This window comes from Pelophylax lessonae (assembly GCF_965119305.1).
Source record: "Pelophylax lessonae genome assembly, chromosome: 8".
Taxonomy (NCBI): Eukaryota; Metazoa; Chordata; class Amphibia; order Anura; family Ranidae; genus Pelophylax; species Pelophylax lessonae.
The window spans coordinates 232,080,297-232,104,968 of NC_138775.1; the positions used below are offsets into that span (position 1 = coordinate 232,080,297).

At 43.2% G+C, this 24,672-nt stretch overlaps 1 protein-coding gene across 1 annotated transcript in view; it reads right to left on the minus strand.

The window, feature by feature from the left end:
* PAPPA2 (pappalysin 2) overlaps positions 1–24,672 on the minus strand; it is a 293,674-nt gene that overhangs the window by 143,865 nt on the left and 125,137 nt on the right. The window contains exons 8-10 of the mRNA XM_082266022.1: positions 5,628–5,756; positions 1,309–1,400; positions 1,026–1,222 (exon numbers count right to left, since the gene is read on the minus strand). Of these exons, the coding sequence (XP_082122148.1) occupies positions 1,026–1,222; positions 1,309–1,400; positions 5,628–5,756 (418 nt within the window). The remainder of the gene's footprint in view (positions 1–1,025; positions 1,223–1,308; positions 1,401–5,627; positions 5,757–24,672) is intronic.

The window sequence follows — 24,672 nt, forward strand, 5'->3', positions numbered from 1 at the left end:
TAGGCAAGTGGTAAAAAGGCAAAAGTGACTAGTGTGCTATATCCTTTTTCCAACTCCCCATTTTAGCCATGGACTCGCTAGCCCGTCCCTGCGTCTAGAGAAGCTATCCTGCCTTCTGGGCATCAGAGGAGTGCTACATGCACTCCTCTAATCTTGTTATAGTCCCCATCTTCCTGTATAACTAAACCCTTATCGATATAATCGTGTAACAATTTAACAGCAACACAAATTACAAAACAGATATAAATAATACAAACTAAACAGCATTACATAAATGACAATAAACACTAAAAACTCCTGTACACATAATCTAATACAAGCATAAATTATATGCAGGTTGCAAAAATAATAAAATAGATAAATAAATTAGTATACCCCTACAAAAACGTGTATTTCCACATTCAGTCCCTTAGGCTGCGTGGTATTTAGCTGGTAAATCCATTTTTTACTAGGCCCTTGTATTACTTAGCTGTTGGTAGATCCAAAGGAGGCTGTATGGGTAAATTGTGACGTGTGGGGTAGGCTTTATACACATACTGCAGTGGCTTAAGCTGGGCACATGTAAATATACATTGTTACACTAGATGTTAAAAAAAGGGCAACATTATAGGAAATGCTGGAAAGCAAAGTGTTTGTGCTCTAGATAGCAAATAAAATTGTAGCTCCGCACAGACAAAATGACCCAATTACATCAATAAACCCAACCAATGGGCAACTTTCTCTGTTTGGTAGTTGCTACAGTAATGCACGTTTTAAATTGCATGGTACTATAATACATGTCGACGTGCATTATGCATGATGGTGTGCTGCTATGTTGTTGCTTATCAATGGCAATCCAATGCATCTTGCCAACACTCTTAAGCTGCAGCATACTAGTCTGCGTTGTGGTGTACTGAACCATTTATGGTGTGATTTGGTACATTAGGAAGGCTATTCAAACACATAAAACGATGTGTTAAACACTGCACACAGATGCAAATAGGCCCAGAGACTTTCAAAGCACACACATATACAAAAAAAATCACCTTGTGCCCTGGCTCTCCGATGAGTGCAGAAACTGGACACTTCCAGGGGTCTTCATGAGAAGCCACAGCTTGAGAAGCCCACTGATCAACATATTCCTGTGTTGTTTGCCAGACACAATTGGCAGACAGGCCAATGCTATCGTCGGGAAAGTCTCCAACACTGTTTGCACTAAGAAAGCAGCAAAGGCTAGGTTTTCCTGCCAAAATAAATTTAGTGTAAATAAAGCAAATACATGACATTTCTTGTTTCCCTTGTCTGCTGGAACTAAGACATACAACGCACCTCTGCACATATAATTTGGCTCCAGTTTGCACTTTTGAGAACAGCCATCTCCATTTTGCAGTGCACCATCATCACACTCTTCTCCCAGCTCCCTGTGAATAAAAAATACATGTGACTTAGTCTGGCCTCACACATTATTATCTACATGTACAATCCATTCTGGATTTAGGAACAACTATGTTGTGTTTTACATGTGAATATAGAAAAGGTGCGCGAACCAATAAATAAAGTGTAAAAGCAGCACTGTGAAAAATTAGAAATGCTTAAAAATGTACCATATAAATCATATGTTACAAAAGTGCGCTAATATAACCATGAGAACAAAAATGTCCATATGTGAAAACAATGGAAATCAACAACTGAATAAAAGTCTTTGCATCCAAAAAAGAGTGTTCTCAAATCAAGGAAAACCAACTGATGAATGGTGAATATTTAGGGAGTGATGAAAGGTGGGTGTAACCTCTTCCCAAACAGCAATCCAAAAATGTGACTTTTTGAAAAAGCATATACTTTTGTGATGACACCCAGTGATAGGAGTGGACTCTTACCACATTTAAGAGAGATGGAAGCGTGTACTGTGATATCCAAGAGTCCAAATGGTCAGATAGATGGAATGGAATCCCAAATGGAATGGATCAATTGTCAGCTTCTCGGTTAGGGGGATCTCTAATTTCCCAGCATTTGACCCTCACAGCACTGTGTTGTCATAGTTCAGCCTTGATGGTCATTTCACCATCAAACAAACATGGCAGCAGCAAGCCATGTGCTCACATCTGTAGGCCTGGAAGCACATGGCTTTCTTGAATGTGGTAAGAGTCCACTCCTATCACTGGGTGTCATCACAAAAGTATATGCTTTTTCAAAAAGTCACATTTTTGGATTGCTGTTTGGGAAGAGGTTACATCCACCTTTCATCACTCCCTAAATATTCACCATTCATCAGTTGGTTTTCCTTGATTTGAGAACACTCTTTTTTGGATGCAAAGAATTTTATTCAGTTGTTGATTTCCATTGTTTTCACATATGGACATTTTTGTTCTCATGGTTATATTAGCGCACTTTTCTAACGTATGATTTATATGGTACATTTTTAAGCATATGTTGTGTTTTACATGACTGGATATACATTGTATGGATTGTTAAGGCAAGCCTCCATACTACATATTTGTTGGTAAACAGAAATGAGATGAGGCTTACCCCTGAAGTTGAGAAAATGCGCCCCAAAGGAGAAAAAAGAAATAGGCACCTCCTGGAGATCAATCTTAGGTTGCTCACATGCTTTCGGTGTCAAGTACGGACTAGAATGTTAAGGCAGCTCTCACATTGATTACACTTGAGTTAAAATGGAACTTTAGTAAAAAAAAAATTAAGTCCTGATAAATTACTTCAGGCATGCCCCTTTTGCAGGTATAGCTATGTAAAACATAAAAAAAAGTGCCTATACTGTTTAACCACTTCTGGACTGGAAAATGTTCCCCCTTAATGACCAGGCCATATTTTGCAATTCGGCACTGTGTTATTTTAACGGACAATTGTACCTAAATAAAATTAAAGTCCTTTTTTTCCCACAAATAGAGCTTACTTTTGGTGTTATTTGATCCCCTGTGCAATCACATACTGCTATATAACATTCCCCAAAAAAAAATTAAAAAATCAAAATTCTTTACCATTTTAGGCCAACTTGTTTTCTGCTACATATTTTTGGAAAAAAAATCAAAATAAGCATATTTTTGATTGGTTTGCGCAAAAGTTATCGCGTCTACTAACTACGGGAAAGATTTATGTCATTTTTTTTTTTACTAGTAATGGCGGCGATCTGCGTTTTTTTTGCAGGACTGCGACATTGCGGCGAACAGATCGGACCCCTGACTTACATTTTTGATACTTTTGGGGGGGACCAGTGAGATTACTACAGTAATCAGTGCTAAAAATATGCACTGTTACTGTAATAATGACACTGGCAGGGAAGGGGTTAACAGTGTGGGTTATCAAGGGGTTAAATGTGTACCTAGGGGCGTGTTTCTAACTGTGGGGGGCGTGGCTTGTGTAATGACCATAGAGACCTGTGATCCTATATAGAAGGATCACAGGGGCTCTGTGATCATTCAAGGGAGAAGAACGGTCAGATGTGTTTACAACAGCTGACCGGTGTTCCGTGAAAAAACCATACAAGTTAAAAATCCATACCCCCGTCACTTCCGGTGCACCTACGTCAGCACCTACGTCATTGAACAGCTGAGGAGCTGACTAGTGCGTATGCTCGGAGGGTATGGATTTTTCACGGCAGTGTGTGTAACGTTACACTTGCGGCGTTTACAGTAAAACAGCTCGGCTGCAATGAGTCATATCCGCTACCTATCCCTGTCACTTCTCTGATCTCGGCTACTAAATATAACAGCGGCGGCGGGTGTATGAAAAGATAAATCACAGAGCCGAGATCTCCGTCATTTAGATTTCATACACCCCCCGCCGCTGTTATATTTACAAGCCAAGATCAGGGAAATTACAGGGGTAAGAGCGGAGATGACTCATATTGCAGCCGAGCTCTTTTAATGTACCCGCCGCAACACCTGAGTCATTGTAACGTTACACACACTGCCGTGACAAATCCATACCCTCCATACATGCACACTAGTCAGCTCCTCAGCTGTTCAATGACGTATCCTGAGCTGTGGGCATGCGCACTGCTACGCTGCTCAGCTGTTCCTCACAGGAAGTGACGAGGGTAGGCATTTCTCACGGGGTAGGTTATTCTCACGGAACACCGTTCTTCCCTTACAGCGGGGAGCGATCGCGGGTGTCAGGCGGCAATTGGAGCCGCCTGCCCAATGCATCCCCGCTGACGGGCGGCGTGCACTCGCCCCCTAGTTGCAGGCGCGCGACCAACGTAGACCTGCATCGGTTTGCCTGGGAGAGCAACACTGCTGCAGTAAAAAGGTGATGTGTGGTCGGCAACCGGTTAAAAATGTCTCCTCAGCACATGCTCAGTTGCTCTCAATTTTCAACACTGTGCCCAAAATCAGAGCCACAAGAGGCTGATCAGCTGACAGCTTTAGGATTTACTGTTGCTGAAGGGGAAAGAAAGCAACAGGAATGACACAGACTGTGCAGCGGGAACTGAGAGGAAGAAATGCAAAGCAGGAGACGTGACAGAACAAATCCTACTGGCAAGGAGACACAAAAGAGGTAAATTTACAAGGATAGTGTCTTATCTTATCTCCCTGATATTCTCTCATTTCTCCCTCATGGCAGCCTGTGAACTTCAGCACTATAGGCCTCATGCACACTGGACATTTTTACAGCCGCTGTTTTTGGCTTCAGATGTTCTTTTGTGCTGCCTGTAAACTCCCCAGCATGTTATCCTATGTGTCCGTGCGTTTTCTGACTGGATAAACCCCCCCCCCAGAACTAGAGTGTTTTAAGAGGAGTTTTCCAGCTGTAAAAAAGCTCTAACCCTGATAAGAGCTAAAAAAAACAATGAAAAAATAAGCTTTTCAGGGTTTATCAGTATTTTTGAGCCATGTTGGAGTATAATTTTTCTGAAAAAAAAAATCGAAGAAATGCTACATCAAAAAAATGCTGAAAAACGCTACTTTAAAAACTCTGCAACATTCATTCTACAGCGACAGCTTTCTACAGCTAATGTTACTCACATTTTTATAACGTCCAGTGTACATGGGTCCTACAGCTTCTGTCAGCCTTCCTCTCTAAAGCCAGCTATACATGGATCACAATTCAGCCAGTTCAGCAGGGACTGTCCAAATTGCAATCCATTTATAAGCAGGCTGGTTGTACAGATGTCAGTCTACTGATCAATTTATGTATAACCACCCTGTTGGGTTTTTTCCGATCGATCATAGCTGCTGGCTATAGTCAGCAGCACTGATCAGTGTATTCTGATGGCAGGGAAGTCTCCCTAATGTCAGAATACAATAGCTCAGCTTGAGAATCAAGGCATTTTCTTTCATTCAACCTAATGCTTTAACGAAAAAAGTATGGATGGGTCGCCTAACTAAGCCAAGACATACAATCAAGGCTGAAAATAACATAGTTTTTGAAACAAAGGAGAGGGGGAGAGTTTCCAATAAGCAAGTGACTAATCTGAGCGCCAATAAATTAGCAGCATCCAGAGACAATTTAAAGCACACACTCATTTTGGTTGCATAAATATTTATGGGAAATGTACGTTCTTTTGTTAAAGAACATTAACTGTTATCAAACTTATGGCTAAAGTATCATTTTAATTGGTGGGATTACTTATCCCAATTTAGGACCCTAAAGAAAGTAAGCTTGAGCTTTATCAGTCTCTTCTGACTTACTCATTAACTTCTCCATCCCCACAGAAAGGAGCACCATGCGTGTGAAATAGTGATGGTGAAGGCTCTCCAGCCACTGACCCAGTAACAACCTGCACCTGGTATTGGTATTTCTGGCCTGGGGTCACTTCCCTGTAGGGATAAATAAATACACATAAATTATATTTTAATGTAATCTGACAATTTATGAAGAATGGCAACAAAATCTTAACCAATACATATATCACACCTTTGTGTGTACATCTCTTTATAGATATCTACTATTGCCCTGTTGTCTCTTGATTGATGGTCTTTATAATCCAATAGAAGCTCTACCAAAAAGTAGAGGACATGCTATCTCCAGTCAATCACCTTGCTTTTAATCTAGATGATAATTGAAAATAATAAGGGATCATGAAAGATGTCGCCATTCACATGTCTAGGGCTTTACAATATTCACTAGATTGCAATAGATATTGCTCATGGTGTTCTCCAGGCAGGTATGGTTGGATCTGCAAAAGGTAATAGTAAAGCTGTAGGAGTGAGGTCTGTCTGCCAAACAAAGTATTTTTTTACATCTCTGATGTTGAGTAAGGCTACGTTCACATGTAGGCGTTTTGAGGCGTTTTTTTTTAGCTCTAAAGATCAGCTCTCAAAACGCCCAACAAGACAAATCCTATTCATTTCAATGGCCCCTGTTCACATTTGAGCATTCTGACGCCTTGAGCAAAACGCCAGATGCTCCAAAAAGTACATGAGCTTCTTTTTGGGCAGATTTTGCCCCATAGACTTAATGCAAACGCTGGAAAGGCGATATAGAGTGTTTTACAGGCGTTTTACCTGTAAAACGCTTGGAAAAACGCCTATAAAAATGCCAGGCAAAACGCCTGAAAAACGCCTATAAAATAGCAACGCCTAGATGTGAACGTAGCCTAAAGGTTTTGAACTCCAAAGAACTGTTATCTACAGAATATGTTGCCTACTGTCTGTAGGCTTCATAATTTAGAAAACCAACCTATGGCACTGGCTAATTTTACAATCCAATAAATGAAGCAAACTTTTTCTGTGGTCTACCAAAATCTGGGCAAATAAGGAAATCTCTCCAGGAAATCAACTGGCTGGACACCTCTGTCGGTGACACACAAGCATACACTACATATTGAGCAATAGCACCACCAAGAGGAAAAATAAAATATGGAACACTTGTCTAATTACCACTACCCTCTAGAAAAACACTGCATTCTTTTTTTTGTTTTGTTTTGTTTCTTTCTGTTTCTTTTTATTTTCTTGCAGCTCCAGACAGTTAGTGTATTAGCTTGGGGTATTATGTTTATTGTTTGCTTTCACCTCTGTTTGACACATTGTTCTATCTAGAGTTTCCTACATTCCTCTGCATATTTGAAAATGTGCCACTGTATAATTCAGATCTTTTGATGCTGTGAACGTATGCAGATCTCTGCTATTCTTTTTAAACTCTTGATGGAAAATGTATTTTCCAATATATAGTGTATACAGTATCTCACAAAATTAAGTACACCCCTCACATGCTTGTAAATATTTTATTATATCTTTTCATGTGACAACACTGAAGAAATGACATCTTGCTACAATGTAAAGTACAGTGTAAATTTGCTGTCCCCTCAAAAGAACTCAACACACTCAACACAAGCCATTAATGTCTAAACCGCTGGCAACAAAAGTGAGTACACCCCTAAGTGAAAATGTCCAAATTGGGCCCATAGTGTCAATATTTTGTGTGACCACCATTATTTACCAGCACTGCCTTAACCCTCTTCGGCATGGAGTTCACCAGAGCTTCACAGGTTGCCACTGGAGTCCTCTACTACTCCTCCGTGATGACATCACGAAGCTGGTGGATGTTAGAGACCTTGTGCTTCCCCACCTTCTATTTTTAGGATGCCCCACAGATGCTCAACGGGGTTTAGGTCTGGAGACATGCTTGGCCAATCCATCATCTTTACCCTCAGCTTCTTTAGCAAGGTAGTGGTGGTCTTGGAGGTGTGTTTGGGGCCGTTATCATGTTGGAATACTGCCCTGGGGCCCAGTCTCCAAAGGGAGGGTATTATGTTCTGCTTCAGTATGTGAAAGTACATGTTGGTATTCATAATTCCCTCAATGAACTGTAGCTCCCCAGTGCCAGCTGCACTCATGCAGCCCCAGACCATGCTTGACTGTAGGCAAGACACACTTGTCTTTGTACTCCTCATCTGGTTGCCGCCACACACACGCTTGACACCATCAAATAAGTTTATCTTGGTCTCATCAGACCACAAGACATGGTTCCAGTAATCCATGTCCTTAGTCTGCTTGTCTTCAGTAAACTGTTTGCAGGCTTTCTTGTGCATCATCTTTAGAAGGACGACAGCCATGCAGACCAATTTTATGCAGTGTGCGGCGTATGGTCTGAGCACTGACATGCTGACCCCCCCACCCTTTCAACCTCTGCAGCAATGCTGGCAGTACTCATATGTCTATTTCCAAAAGACAACCTCTGGATATGACGCTGAGCAGGTGCACCCAACTTTTTTGGTCGACCATGGCAATGCCTGCTCTGAGTGGAACCTGTCCTGTTAAACTGCTGTATGGTCTTGGCCACCGTGCTACAGCTCAGTTTCAGGGTCTTGATTATCTTCCTATAGCCTAGGCCATCTTTATGTAGAGCAACAATTCTTTTTTCAGATCCTCAGAGAGTTCTTCGCCATGAGCTACCATGTTAAATTTACTGTGACCAGTATGAGAGAGTGAGAGTAATAACGCCAAATTTAACACACCTGCTCCTGGGCCCAATTTATACATGTTCCCCTAGGGGTGTACTCCCTTTTGTTGCCAGCAGTTTAGACATTAATGGCTGTGTGTTGAGTTATTTTGAGGGGACAGCAAATTTACACTGTTATACAAGCTGTACACTCACTACTTTACATTGCAACAAAGTGTAATTTCTCCAGTGTTGTCACATGAAAAGATATAATAAAATATTTACAAAAATGTGAGGGGTGTACATACTGTATGCCTGTATATATATATATATATATATATATATATATAAGGAAAACATAAAAATAATGATGTCCAGTTCAAAATACAAGGGCAAGAGAGCATGATGTTGAAAACTGACTTTTGAGGCAAACAGCTAAATACATAGATGAAATTCATATATCCGGGCTGTTTAACAAATTGTATTTCTGCCCATCCAGTCCTGCCACTTAGCACAGCCAGGTGAATGACAACACTTACAGATAATGAACACAGTAGTGTCCTCTCTTCATCACCAGCCTGCTGAGTGGACAATGAAAAAGCCACAGCAGACAAATGAGGTTAACTGTCTGTTCACTGCACTCTCTCCTCCTTTCAATATGTTCCTTGTCAGCATGTACCACACCTGATTGGCTCCAAGACCTGTCCCTTGCTCTTCCAGTACTGCTGTATACTTCAAGTAACTACACTTTCACCATTGAATACATACATTTAACAATAACAAATTATTTTGAGAAATAACCAAAAATATTATTATTAAATAAAATCACATATCAATATTATGAAGTCATTGATACAGGTAAGTAGGAATTCCATGCATGGATGTTTTATACATAGTTACATTGATCCAGCTTGGACCAATGTAACCATGTATATACAATTCCTGGCCGATGCCCTGGAACCTGGAAATCACCGAAGTAGAGCTGCTACACCAGTGATATGCACTTGCTTGCAGGGTCAATGCTGATCAGCCTACCTGCTGCATTCTTAATTCTCACAACAGGGGCGATTTAGAGAAGGCTTTGCATTTATATTGTATGCCATATATCTAGTTACACTGATTCAAGCTGGACCAATGTAACTACATATATATATATAAAATATCCATACCTGGAATTTCTCTTTAAAATCATGTGATTATGCCTTGTGTTCAGCTTTCCCTTAAATTGACTGAGGTCAAAACTATTTTCCAAATAGTATAGGGGGGTAAGAATAGTATATTAAATAACAATAACATCCTTTTTTAATATAGAAGGATTGTTTAAAGCAGTGGTTTTCAAACTGCAGCCCTTTTCTTGCTTTTATATGGCCCTTGGGGCAATATTCCCCTCCCTGTCAACAACAGTAGGGCATAGTTCCTGCCACTGACACTGACAATGGGGCACTATTTCTTCCGCTGACACCAATGATGGGGCACTATTCCTTCAACTGACACCAAAGATAGAAGACTATTCCTTCCACAGACACCAATGATGGGGCACTATTCCTTCCTCTGACACCAATAATGGGGCATTTTTACTTCCACTGACACCAATGATATGGCACAATTCTTTCCACAGACACCAATGATGGGACACGATTCCCCCCCACTGACACCAACGATGGGACACTATTCCTCCCATTGACACCATTGATGGAGTGTTATTCCTCCCACTGAAATCAATAACAGGCATTATTCCTCCCACTATTACCAATGATGGGGCACTATTCCTCCCGATGACACCAATGATGGGGCACTATTCCTCCCACCGACACCAATAATGGGGCACTATTCCCCCCCTAACCCCCTCAATACCAAAGATGGGGCATTGTTTACTGCCACTGATGCCAGGGCATTTTCTACTCCTGCTGGCCAGAGTCCAGCACCCTAAAGTTTTAAGGACAGTAAACTGGCTCTGGTTAAGCGGATTTAAAAAAAAAAAAAAATATCAAAATAAATAGTAACAGTCAATTTATCTAGTACTCACCTACCAGCAACCCCCTAAATCTCCAGCTATGAGATCTTTATACGCAGCATCTTTCACTATGCCTTTCACTCTTTTAATTTACATTATAGACGGTAGACTAGAGTAGGAAGAGTGAGAGAGTTAGCAATTATTACTAGGCTGTGACTCTATGGAACTCCTGCTCTGATCCTGACTGAAGAACACTTGTGGCCTTGGCCAACAAATTATTTGTATTGTGTTTCAATGCTAACCCATAGAAAACAACCACACCACATTCTGCTGCAGCCAGAATATTACAAGATGCATTTTGATTTGTTATTATGAGTTGCTGTAATAAGAAGCCGATAATGGGAGCTACCTATTAGAGGATTCCATACACACACAGAGAATGATGCATTTGAGAGGCATATTTATAAAGCAGTGAATCTGATATTCAGCAAACATTCACTGAAAGTGAATATCCTATTTGCATTAATTTTAAATGGTAGTGTTTGATTCACCACCAGAGAATGTTTGGTGGATTAACATTCACTGCTTTATGATTAGACATCTAAGTATTGGGAGCAATAATGTGTACTTTCAATTAAACATTTTATATATAATCATCTATTATCATAATCAAGGATGCAAATTTCGCAATTCATTGGGGAAGCAGATTTTTAAAAATTTGATTTCTAATGCAGTAAGCAAATACTCTAGCAGACAGCCCTGAGTACAGGGACAAGTTTACAAGCTAATGGGGCACAAGCAAAAGGAGAGACTTTAAATGAGGGGAACAGCTAGCAGTAGGTAGACTGGGACCTGTGGTAACACAGGTTGTTGGGATTCGAACCTGTGATCAGCCACATCCCAGGCGGTAGCCCTGCTTACTAGGCTACCGTCCGCTCTGAACATTCCTCCCTGAACATTCTTCCCTGAACATTCTTCCCTGAAGCCTATTATTTCAACCTTAGTCTTGCCAAGCCTTGCTCATCACCCTTGATTCCCCACACCTGGTACTTCCCTATACAAGTCCAGCCCCTTGCACTCCAGTTTGCTGATTATTGAGCTCCTGAGCCTTGATCAAGCTACTCCTCACCTGCTGCTCTTATCTACTACCACAAATCCAACGCTGACCAGGAATTGACTACCGACTACTCTTCTGCTTTGTCCCTACCTACTGAACTGTTACCTCTGTTGCCGATCCGGATTGTCTGACCATGCTTACTGCTGCCCGCCCCGACCTTTGGCTCGTCTGACTTCTCTCTGGTTATCCCTTGTCTACTCCTCTGCCTTCGGACCGAACCTACACTCTGCCTGGCTGGGTGATCCTGAGGACCGCGTCCTGGTGTTAGCTTGCAGCGCAGTCTATCCCCACCATCTGGGGCTCTAGTGAAAACCAGCTAGCACTTAGTTTCCGCACCTCAGGTGAACCCGTGTCCTCATCAGAGTATTACGCAGTGTCCATCCGGTATCCAGCACCTACTAACTGCCTGCGGTCTTTGCCACTGGGCTCCACTCCTACCTCCGGCCAGCAGTCCTCTGACTCAGGTGAGCCTGTAGGATTGTTACAGAATAATCAGCCCAACTATGGAGTCCGCAATGACCACTCTGTGTAGACAGGTCACTGAACTTCAAGAATTTGGTACTACGTATCAGGAGAAATTTGCCCAGCTCCAAGAAGTAGTCAAAAGCCAACAGAAGGAGATTATTGAACTACAGAGGCAACTCCTAGACGTCCGCGGCGCGGCCGCAGACACCCGCATGCCACTCCCATCAAAATTCGGCGGTGACAGACGCCAGTATCGGGGATTTCTGAACCAATGCCGCATCTATTTTCAGATGAACCCGGCCCCGTTCACCACCGATAAAAAGAAGGTGCTATTCATGATCAATCTCTTGACGGATGAAGCATTAGCATGGGCATCGCCATACGTGGAGTCTAGCAATCTGCTCCTGGACAACCTAACCAACTTCATCACTGCCATGAGCCTAGTCTTCGATGACCCCAACCGCTGTGCGACGGCCGAGGCGTGACTACATAGTCTGCGACAAGGGAGACGCTCCGTCGCCGAATATACCGCCGCATTTCGCCGTTGGGTCACGGACACCACCTGGAACCCAGCAGCACAGAGGAGCCAATTCCGGCGAGGCCTGTCCGAAGCAATAAAAGACGAACTCGCCAGAGTTTAAGCCCCGGACGATCTGGATGACTTTATTCAAGTATGCATCCGGATAGATCAAAGACTCTCCGAGAGGAAGAGGGAAAGATTCTGGTCCTTGGACCACAGACCCACTTACTCCTTCTCCTCTACCACCCAGCACGACCCACAGTCAGCACCTGAACCTATGCAGGTCGACGCACTACGGAGGTCTCTATCCACAGCTGAGAAGGAGAGACGGCTGGCCGAAAACCTCTGCCTCTACTGTGGAGAGCCGGGTCATTTTGCCATCAAATGTCCCAATAAGATTCGAAGAACTATTGCCGTCACGGAGCTAAAGGAGCAATCACAGACTCCAACCCCACCAGCAGCCCCTGAAAATAACAACACAACGGCTCATGGATCCCACTTCATCATCCCCATCCTCATCAACATCGAGGGGCGACAACTCCCCTGTTCTGCGATGTTAGACTCCGGGGCGGGAGGCAACTTTATGGACCTAACCTTTGCCCGCGAAAAGAACATTCCACTGACAATCAAGGCAGCCCCTGTTGACCTGGAAACCGTGGACGGATCCCCACTCTCCTCGGGGCCGGCGACTCACGAGACCATCGAACTACAAATCCTTATAGAACCCGATCACCACGAGAAGATCCACTTCTCGCTGATCGCTTCCCCGAAGTTCCCGGTGATCTTGGGCATCCCATGGTTGGCCACCCACAACCCCTCGGTGGACTGGGAAACCCACTGCATACGGTTCCCGTCTGAGTTCTGCTCGCTAAATTGCTCCCACAAACCCGTCCTTCCACCCGAAGACACCACCATCTCTGAACTTTCCGTCAAGGATCTGCTACCCCCTCAATACCGCGAGTTCCAGGATGTCTGCGACAAGAAAAACGCAGACAAGCTGCCACCACACAGACCCTACGACTGCCCTATAGAACTGTTGCCCGGGGCTGAAATACCCTTTGGCAGTATCTACCCCCTCTCGGAGCCTGAACTCAAGGCCTTGAAAGAGTACCTGGACGAGGACCAAAGGAAGGGGTTCATCCGGCCCTCTACCTCCCCTGCGGGAGCCCCCTTTTTCTTTGTAGAGAAAAAAGACTCCTCCCTGCGTCCCTGCATTGACTACAGGAAGCTTAACGACATTACCGTAAAGAACCGGTATCTACTTCCACTGATTTCAGAACTCCTCGAGAGACTCCGGGCAGCAAAGATTTTCACCAAACTTGACCTTCGAGGGGCCTACAACCTCGTCCGAATCTGCCCTGGGGATGAATGGAAGACCGCCTTTCGGACACGTTATGGTCACTTCGAGTACCTAGTCATGCCTTTCGGACTCTGCAATGCTCCTGCCACCTTCCAGCACTTCATTAATGACGTCCTCAGGGACATGCTCGATCTGTTTGTAGTCATTTACCTGGACGACATCTTGATCTTCTCCGAAGACCTCGAGCAGCACCGCGAACACGTCCGCAGGGTACTGCAGAGACTCCGACAGAACTCTCTCTATATCAAGCTAGAGAAATGTGAGTTTGAGCGAACCACCACTCAGTTCCTCGGATACATCATCTCCCCAGAGGGCCTAAGTATGGACCCGGGGAAGGTCAAAGCCGTGATGAACTGGCCCATTCCGAGAAACGAGAAGGAGATACAAAGATTCATTGGCTTCGCCAACTTCTATCGGAAGTTTATCCGGAACTTCTCCAAGATCATAGCACCAATTACCCAACTCACCAAGAAATCAGTCCCCTTCTCCTGGACACCAGAGGCACAGGAGGCCTTCACCAAGTTGAAACTCCTCTTCACTTCTGCTCCAATCCTAATCCACCCAAACCCCGAGCTGCCATTTACAGTCGAAGTGGATGCATCTGACTCTGCGGTGGGGGCTGTTCTGTCACAACGGACAGGGGAGAAGATGCTACTACACCCGTGCGCATATTTCTCCCGCCAGATGTCCCCCTCCGAGAAGAATTATGACATCGGGAACAAGGAACTACTGGCGATCAAGGATGCCTTCTCTGAGTGGAGACACCTGCTGGAGGGAGCCACCAACCCCATAATCGTACTAACTGACCACAAGAACCTCGAGTTCATCCACAGTGCTAAGAGACTCTCAGCCAGACAGGCCAGATGGAGCCTATTCTTTTCCCGCTTTAACTTTCTCATCACCTATCGCCCCGGATCAAAGAATGGTAAGGCTGACGCCCTCTCCAGAATGTTTTCCGAGCCCTCGCAGAGTAACAAGGGCCAAAACAACATCCTACCCGAGAGAAGGGTCGTAGGGGTCACCTACTCTAAAGAACTCCTGGACACAATCAAAGAAGGATATGAAAATGACCCCTTCCTTGCCCATCCCACAAGGAATGTCAGCCTTACGTTTAAGAACGGTCATTGGTTTCATCAGGACCTGCAGTTATATGTACCAGAAATCGCACGGCTTGAAGTACTCAGACTCAACCATGACTCCAAGCTGGCCGGCCATCTAGGCACAAGAAAGACCCAGGAGCTTCTCTCCCGCTCCTTCTGGTGGCCAACATACAAGGAGGACATCAAGAGGTACATCTCCTCGTGCACGGTCTGTGCCCGCAATAAGACTCCTCGTTCCTCTCCCGTGGGTTTGTTACAACCTCTCCCGATTCCCTCCCGCCCCTGGGGCTCGATCTCCATGGACTTTGTGGTAGACCTTCCTCCTTCAAAAGGGATGAACACCATCCTGGTCGTAGTCGACCGCCTCACCAAGATGGCCCATTTCATCCCCTACAAAGGCCTACCCACCGCCAAACAGACGGCCGATCTTATTCTCAGAGAGGTCTTCAGGCTGCATGGGATCCCGGACGACGTGGTCTCCGACCGAGGCGTACAATTTGCCTCTAAGTTCTGGAAGAACTTTTGCCTGGCACTCGGGGTTAAAGTGAACCTGTCCTCCGCCTTCCACCCTCAGTCAAACGGGCAGACGGAGAGAACTAATCAGACCCTAGAGCAGTACCTACGCTGTTTTAGCTCCCACCTGCAGGATGACTGGCTTGACCATCTCTCCACGGCCGAGTTCGCTTACAACAATGCGGAGCACAGCTCAACCAAGCACAGTCCCTTCTTTGCTAACACAGGCTCGCACCCGGTATTCATTCCCCACCTACCCATTGCCTCCACCCTCCCAGCAGTGGCCGAACGCCTAACAACCCTACAGGAGGCACAAAAGAACATTATAAACAACCTCCAGCTCGCCCAGAGCCGCTTTAAACAGGGAGCAGACAGACGCCGCAGACCCACCCCGGGCTTCCATGTGGGAGACAAGGTGTGGCTGTCCACCAGGAACCTCAGATTGAAGGTCCCCTCCAAAAAGTTGGCCCAAAAATACATGGGTCCATTCCGGATCTCTGCGCAAATTAACGAGGTCACGTTCCGGCTCGATCTTCCGGACTCCATTAGGGTGCACCCTGTTTTCCATTGCTCCCTCCTCAAGCCATACGTGGAGAACACCTTCACAGGCCGCCACTCGCCCCCTCCACCACCCGTGAGGGTACAGGGTGAAGAAGAATACGCTGTCGCAAAGATTCTCGACTCCAGGATCCACCGGGGAAGACTACAATACCTAATTGGGTGGGAGGGCTACCCTCCCGAGGATAACTCGTGGGAACCAGAAGAAAATGTCCACGCCCCCAGACTGGTAAAAGAGTTCCACCAACAGCACCCCAATAAGCCTGCCCCTGCGGTGCCCGGAGGTCACCTTGGAAGGGGGGGGAGTACTGTTGGGATTCGAACCTGTGATCAGCCACATCCCAGGCGGTAGCCCTGCTTACTAGGCTACCGTCCGCTCTGAACATTCCTCCCTGAACATTCTTCCCTGAAGCCTATTATTTCAACCTTAGTCTTGCCAAGCCTTGCTCATCACCCTTGATTCCCCACACCTGGTACTTCCCTATATAAGTCCAGCCCCTTGCACTCCAGTTTGCTGATTATTGAGCTCCTGAGCCTTGATCAAGCTACTCCTCACCTGCTGCTCTTATCTACTACCACAAATCCAACGCTGACCAGGAATTGACTACCGACTACTCTTCTGCTTTGTCCCTACCTACTGAACTGTTACCTCTGTTGCCGATCCGGATTGTCTGACCACGCTTACTGCTGCCCGCCCCGACCTTTGGCTCGTCTGACTTCTCTCTGGTTATCCCTTGTCTGCTCCTCTGCCTTCAGACCGAACCTACACTCTGCCTGGCTGGGTGATCCTGAGGACCGCGTCCTGGTGTTAGCTTGCAGCGCAGTCTATCCCCACCATCTGGGGCTCTAGTGAAAACCAGCTAGCACTTAGTTTCCGCACCTCAGGTGAACCCGTGTCCTCATCAGAGTATTACGCAGTGTCCATCCGGTATCCAGCACCTACTAACTGCCTGCGGTCTTTGCCACTGGGCTCCACTCCTACCTCCGGCCAGCAGTCCTCTGACTCAGGTGAGCCTGTAGGATTGTTACACAGGTTCATAAACAACAATAGAAGTAATGTAAAAAGGCAGATATGTATTCAATAATCTCCATAATGTTATACATGATAAAACAAATGCATCATGGTAAAATCACATCACATAAACATCAAACTTGATAACAGGAGCTAGTTAACATGCAGGATATGATGACCAAGGATGATAGAGGCACAATAAATAACAATTGATGTACAAGCCAATGTATATGAATGGAATTGAACATAGAACTTGCATCCTAAATGACCCAACGCGTTTCGTGGGACACAACCCACTTCTTCAGGGACAGGAGCAATCAAACATATCTATAACAAGTACAAAGAATATTAGTATAGTTGAATGGTATACAAAAATTGTGTGTAATTGGATACTATTAGAAAAGATGAAAAGGGGAGAGAGGGGGAGCCCCCCCCCCCCGATACAAATAATCCCATTCCCAAAATTACCTTACGAAGCTCAAGATGTTTGAAATGGTGTTAAGGGCTGGAGGCTGTCTGGATGAGTCCATTCTGGGAACTGAGGGAGTGCTAACAGTCAGCACAAGCATGGTGGAGTATAATAGGAAACCATATAGATCTCAAAACGTTAAGGTAGTATGAGTAGAAGTACACTAATAGTATTAATAGTATTCTAATAGTATCCAATTACACACAATTTTTGTATACCATTCAACTATATTATTACTCTTTGTACTTTTTTTAGATACTTTTGATTGCTGCTGCCCCTGAAGAAGTGGGTTGTGTCCTACAAAATGCGTTGGGTCATTTAGGATGCAAGTTCTATGTTCAATTCCATTCATATACATTGGCCTGTACATCAATTGTTATTTATTGTGCCTCTATCATCCTTGGTCATCATACCCTGCATGTTAACTAGCTCCTGTTATCAAGTTTGATGTTTATGTGATGTGATTTTACCATGATGCATTTGTTTTATCATGTATAACATTAGGGAGATTATTGAATAAATATCTGCCTTTTTACATTACTTCTATTGTTGTTTATGAACCTGTGTCACCACAGGTCCCAGTCTACCTATCCTCATTTAAAATCCCAACTCTTTCTCTCCTTTTCCATATAATTAGGAATGGAGGGATTGAGGCATATGGTGTATTCACCTGCCTCATCTAAAGTCCCAAAAACCTTATTTTTCTTCATAATGGGGCACAAGGTCCACTGCAAGCTCTTTATGTTAAATGGAAATTGTGCTATAAGAAATATGGAGGCTGCTATTGCTTATCTCTTTCTGAAGATGAAAATTAGGGATGAGATTGAGTTGGATTGGGTTTGGTTCATACCATGTTCATCTGTGTATGCCAAGTCAGTTAGATGTGGTCAAGGCACCTGGCCATGATGGGTCAATGATGTCCCACGTATTTCCACTAGAGATGTATAGAACTGTTCGCCGGCGAACAGTTCCCGGCGAACTTAGCATGTTCGCGTTCGCCGCTGCCGGCGAACATATGCGATGTTCGGTCCGCCCCCCATAAGACATCATTGAGGCAAACTTTGACCCTGAACTTTACAGTCAGCAGACACATTTCCAGCCAATCAGCATACCTCCCTCCCACACCCTCCCACCTCCTATAAATAAGCAAGGGCAGCATCCATCTTAGATCATTCTGAAGCAGTGTGTGTAGTGAGAGTAGGGAGAGAGCTGCTGCTGCTGCTGCTGCTGCTGTTAAGCTAGGGACAGTTAGTCAGTGTTCCTGGTCTTGCAGTGTTCTTGGTCCACTACTGCTGTAATATCAGCACCCCAAAAAGCCCTTCTAAGGGCTGGTATTTGTGGTTTTTTTTTTTATATATATATATATATATATATATATATATACCTAGCGTCCCCAAAAGCCCTTTTAAGGGCTGGTAATTGAGTTGTTTCTTCTTATATATATATATATATATATCTATATCTATCTAGTGTCCCCAAAAGCCCTTTTAAGGGCTGGTAATTGAGAATTTTTTTTATTTATATATATACATATATATATATATATATATAGTGTCCCCAAAAGCCCTTTTAAGGGCTGGTAAGGTAATAGAGTTTTTTCTTTATATATATATCTATATATATCTATTGTACACTGCAGTTGCCTGCCCGCTGTGTGTGAGAGGCCACAGACCTACCACAGACTGTACTGTGTGCACACCACACTCATTTCGGGTGGCACAGGCACAGTACCTTGCATTTTAAAAAATATTTTTTTTTTCCTCTGTCATAATTGCAGTGAGTGCTGTGTCAGGTCCACAGAGTGCACTGTACCCACTGCAGTGCACTGCCCACCACTGTTATATATACGGTGGCACAGCATCTTGTTGCAATAAATTGAAAAAAAAAAAATATTTTTTATTATTGCAGTTGCCTGGGCTGCCAGTTACTGTCAGGTCCACAGAGTGTACTGTGCCCACTGCAGTGCCACTGTGTGCCCACCCACCACTGATATATAAGGTGGCACAGCAGCTTGCAAAGTAAAAAAAAATATATATTTTTTTTAATTGCAGTTGCCTGGGTGCCAGTGACTGCTGTCAGGTCCACAGAGAGTGTACTGTGCCACTGCCCACCCACCACTGATATATATGCCTGCAAGAGAAAAAGCCAGCCGCAGAGAAGCCGTATTCCTGAAAATATAAGAAAAATGCTGTTTTTTAGGGGTTCTGGACATGCTACAGAGCTGAAACTTGACAGGTACACTTTTTAGACCCCCCAGACACTAAATACAAAAAATGACATGCCTGCCTAAAAAAATGCCCGCTAAATGCCTGCAAGAAAAAAAGCCAGCCGCAGAGAAGCCGTATTCCTGAAAATATAAGAAAAATGCTGTTTTTTAGGGGTTCTGGACATGCTACAGAGCTGAAACTTGACAGGTACACTTTTTAGATCCCCCAGGCACTAAATACAAAAAATGACATGCCTGCCTAAAAAAATGCCCGCTAAATGCCTGCAAGAGAAAAAGCCAGCCGCAGAGAAGCCGTATTCCTGAAAATATAAGAAAAATGCTGTTTTTTAGGGGTTCTGGACATGCTACAGAGCTGAAACTTGACAGGTACACTTTTTAGACCCCCCAGACACTAAATACAAAAAATGACATGCCTGCCTAAAAAAATGCCCGATAAATGCCTGCAAGAGAAAAAGCCAGCCGCAGAGAAGCCGTATTCCTGAAAATATAAGAAAAATGCTGTTTTTTAGGGGTTCTGGACATGCTACAGAGCTGAAACTTGACAGGTACACTTTTTAGACCCCCCAGACACTAAATACAAAAAATGACATGCCTGCCTAAAAAAATGCCCGCTAAATGCCTGCAAGAAAAAAAGCCAGCCGCAGAGAAGCCGTATTCCTGAAAATATAAGAAAAATGCTGTTTTTTAGGGGTTCTGGACATGCTACAGAGCTGAAACTTGACAGGTACACTTTTTAGACCCCCCAGACACTAAATACAAAAAATGACATGCCTGCCTAAAAAAATGCCCGCTAAATGCCTGCAAGAGAAAAAGCCAGCCGCAGAGAAGCCGTATTCCTGAAAATATAAGAAAAATGCTGTTTTTTAGGGGTTCTGGACATGCTACAGAGCTGAAACTTGACAGGTACACTTTTTAGACACCCCAGACACTAAATACAAAAAATGACATGCCTGCCTAAAAACATGCCCGATAAATGCCTGCAAGAGAAAAAGCCAGCCGCAGAGAAGCCGTATTACTGAAAATATAATAAAAATGCTGTTTTTTAGGGGTTCTGGACATGCTACAGAGCTGAAACTTGACAGGTACACTTTTTAGACCCCCCAGACACTAAATACAAAAAATTACATGCCTGCCTAAAAAAATGCCCGCTAAATGCCTGCAAGAGAAAAAGCCAGCCGCAGAGAAGCCATATTCCTGAAAATATAAGAAAAATGCTGCTTTTTAGGGGTTCTGGACATGCTACAGAGCTGAAACTTGACAGGTACACTTTTTAGACCCCCCAGACACTAAATACAAAAAATGACATGCCTGCCTAAAGAAATGCCCGATAAATGCCTGCAAGAGAAAAAGCCAGCCGCAGAGAAGCCATATTCCTGAAAATATAAGACAAATGCTGTTTTTTAGGGGTTCTGGACATGCTACAGAGCTGAAACTTCACAGGTACACTTTTTAGACCCCCCAGATGCTAAATCCAAAGAAATTTTTTATTTTTATTTTTTTTTAATTTTTCCAATAATTGGCTCTCTATCAAAAAATTATAATTTTTAAGAACTTTTTTTTGCGTGATCCCTCTCCGGCATGCCACAGTCCAGGTGTTAGTCCCCTTGAAACAACTTTTCCATCACTATTGTGGCCAGAAAGAGTCCCTGTGTGTTTTAAAATTCGCCTGCCTATCGAAGTCTATGGCGGTTCGCCCGGTTCGCCGATTCGCGAACATTTGCCGATGTTCGCGTTCGCCGTTCGCGAACGGCGAATTTTAGGTTCGCGACATCACTAATTTCCACCTCTTTATGTACGTGCTGCCGCAGGGTGGGGAATACCTCAGCCACAACTTGGCTCAGTATTGACAGCTTCCTTTTGAGTTCAGCTAAGCATGGGTTCGGAATGAACCCAAGCTCATCCCTCATGAAAATCAGAACAGTGATACTGTATAAGAACTCATGATCTCTATACTTTTTCAAAGTCAGTGAAACAATATATATATATAGTATGAGACAGTATATATATACTGTTCCGCAAAATGCATAGACAGAAGCGTATATGTCTAGAATGAGTTTCTAATTTCCAATGTATATGGGTCTATGTTTTAATGTTGGATTTTTTATTTTGTATTTAATAAAAATCTTTTTTTTATGTATAATGCTACAATGTTACAACTAATGTACAACACTGGGAAGGTATACTCAAAGTCCCATTTATCCCCTTTGGGGGGGTGGGGTTCTCAGTGGTTGTGATAGAATCCAAGGGATGATACCACCAGTGTTTTTTTATGGTAATGAGCACTGAGGTTTACAATAAGTCTATTATGAAACAGTAAATTGAGAAGGAGAGGTTGGCAATGGCAGCCTCCATGTTTCCACACTAGGGTCTTTCAATTCCCTGTCTTGTGGCTGCAGTCTCCAGTAACAAGGTAGCAATGTTTAATGAGACAAAATAACATAACATAGCTGCAGTTACTAGCAATTTAATGTACTATTAACATATACAAAAAGGTGGATGATGCAAACTCTTTGGGCTGGGTGGCAAGTACAAGCAGATTGTGGTTAGGGTTGCAATTCTGTAGCCCAGGGCACAATTTAATTTCCCCCTAAAGAAGTCAAGATCCAAATCAACTTCGAACACTTTCAGACCCTGAAATGAGAGTACTTTATTTAACTGTCTGCTCCACTTTACAGAGAAATAAACTACTGTTTCTACTGCTGAACTAATAATGGAGACAAGACAAATTCTAGTGCTCTAAAAGGAACTGGGCAATTGCACTCTTCAATCTAAAGAGATAGTTTTGTTTGAGTATTTATTACAGTGTTTACCTGTATAAACAAATCTAAAGATCAAGTCATGACAAGAGTCACAGGGAGGCTCATTCGAAGATGGCATGGAAAGAAGTGCCAAGTAAAATAATATCATATCCCGTGGTTAAGCTGCACACAGAACAAGTTAAGTTTCTCAGTGGTACATTTAAAGCCACTGCCAATTCTAAAGATATTACATATGCCCACATTTATTATGTACAACATGAATGCACCTACTGGTGTGTGACAGAGGGTGAAGCAGGTGCTGTCAAACCATTCATTTACAGCTGACATATAAGCATATGGGTTTCATTAATGGAGAAATACAAGAAAACACAACGTGCGTGTAATATTAAAGGTAAAGTGTACCTGAACTCAGATCAAAATAGTGTACCCAGCCACACTTCATATTACAACACAGGATTCTACTGTAATTCCTTTTTCTGCATCTGATGCCTGTGTTGCTGGTATATTGTGCAAATCTTATATAAATTTTGGTAAATCAAAATTTAAATGATGCCCTTCTTACTGCCTCTGCTCCCTTCTGATGATCAAAATTTAAATGATGCCCCTCTTACTGCCTCTGTTCCCTTCTGATGATGCAAAGACACAGGAGTAGCAATGTTTAGAGAATGTTTTTTATTTTCTGAATGAATGCAAATCATTCTCTGATTAAACAAGGTGGAGACACAAGGTGGTGATGTCACACCTCGTCCAATCAGAGAATGCTTTGCAGTTCTTAAAAATGAAAAGAAATCCCCAGAGAGAGTACAACATTGGGGATACAGTGTAAGCCAGCACTATGGAATAAAAAGATTTGGGGTTAATTATTTCAGACGATTGCAAAATGAGCAGACAATGTTACCAGGCAGTGGGAAAAGCAAATATAATTCTAGGATGCATCACTAGAGGGATCACCAGCAGGAAGAAGGAGGTCCTGATTCCCCTATAAAGATCTTTATTGAGATTGAGACCTCATTTAGAATACTGTGTCCAGTTCTGGAGACCTCACAAAAAGATATTGATAAAATGCAAAAAAATCTGTGCTGGATATGTGTATATACAAACAAACATAAAAAAATGATGGACAGCTGCTAGCACGGGCCAATAGAAAAAACACCCCAAACAATCAATATACACATAGTGCAGCACTATTAAACAATGGTGATAAAAGTGTGGCACAAAAATTATTGTAACAATGAATTCCATTTCATCAAATAAAAGTCCATGTATGGAGATAGTAGAAAAAAGCACATGAAAATTAAGAATAGATGCCAGTGTCCCAGAAGAGCATAATCCACTAAAGGGAAAACCACAGGGAGGAAAAAGCGGATTGGCAAATTCCACTTTCTCCTCCTCCCCCGGACATGAGCTCAGAGTGTATAGGACCCATGTCAGTGACTGAATAATTACGCTACGATCTTTTATATTTAATACGCATACATCGGGAACGAGACTCTTATTTGAAGCACGCCAGGATTGCCAGTATCTGCATGGTTGTGTTTGGGAAGGTTTTCTCCCTACAGCACATTTGGCTTTTCCATTAATTTGGAAGCCAACACATTCTGGTAAGCTGCCATCTTCTTTGTTGCTGGTGCTGAACTCGTAGGATCTGGGGAAGATGGCTCTCCTATGTATGCTTTCATCTGTGGTTTTCCCTTTTGTGGAATATGCTCTTCTGAGACACTGGCACCTATTCCTAATTTTCATGTGCTTTTTTCTACAATTTCCGTGGACTTTTATTTGAAATTCATAGTTACATTCATTTTTGTGCCACACTTTTATCACCATTGTTTGATAGCGCTGCACTATGTGTCTATAAAAAGATATTGATAAAATAGAACAAAACAAGAGACAGGTAACAAAAATGGTGAAAGGTTTGTGAAAAAAACACATATCGAGCAACTTCAGGAACCTAATATGTACAGTCTGGATAAAAGAAGGGATAGGGGAGACATGATTAAAACCTTTAAATACATCAAGGGGGTGAATAAGATTCAGGAGGGCAGTTTTTTCAATATAAGACCAAAATCAAGAACACGGGCGGGAGGGGGAGAGGGGACATGTCCTCAAACTAACTAGAGGAAAGTTCAAAACTAATCTTAGAAAGTATTATTTTACTGAAAGAGTAGTTGATGCTTGGAATAAACCCAGCAGAGGTAGTGAGTCAGTCAACAGTAAATGGCTTCAAACATGCGTGGGACAAACATATATCTATACTCAGACAATAAAGTTAACTAAAAATATAAAAAAAAGCAAAAAAACA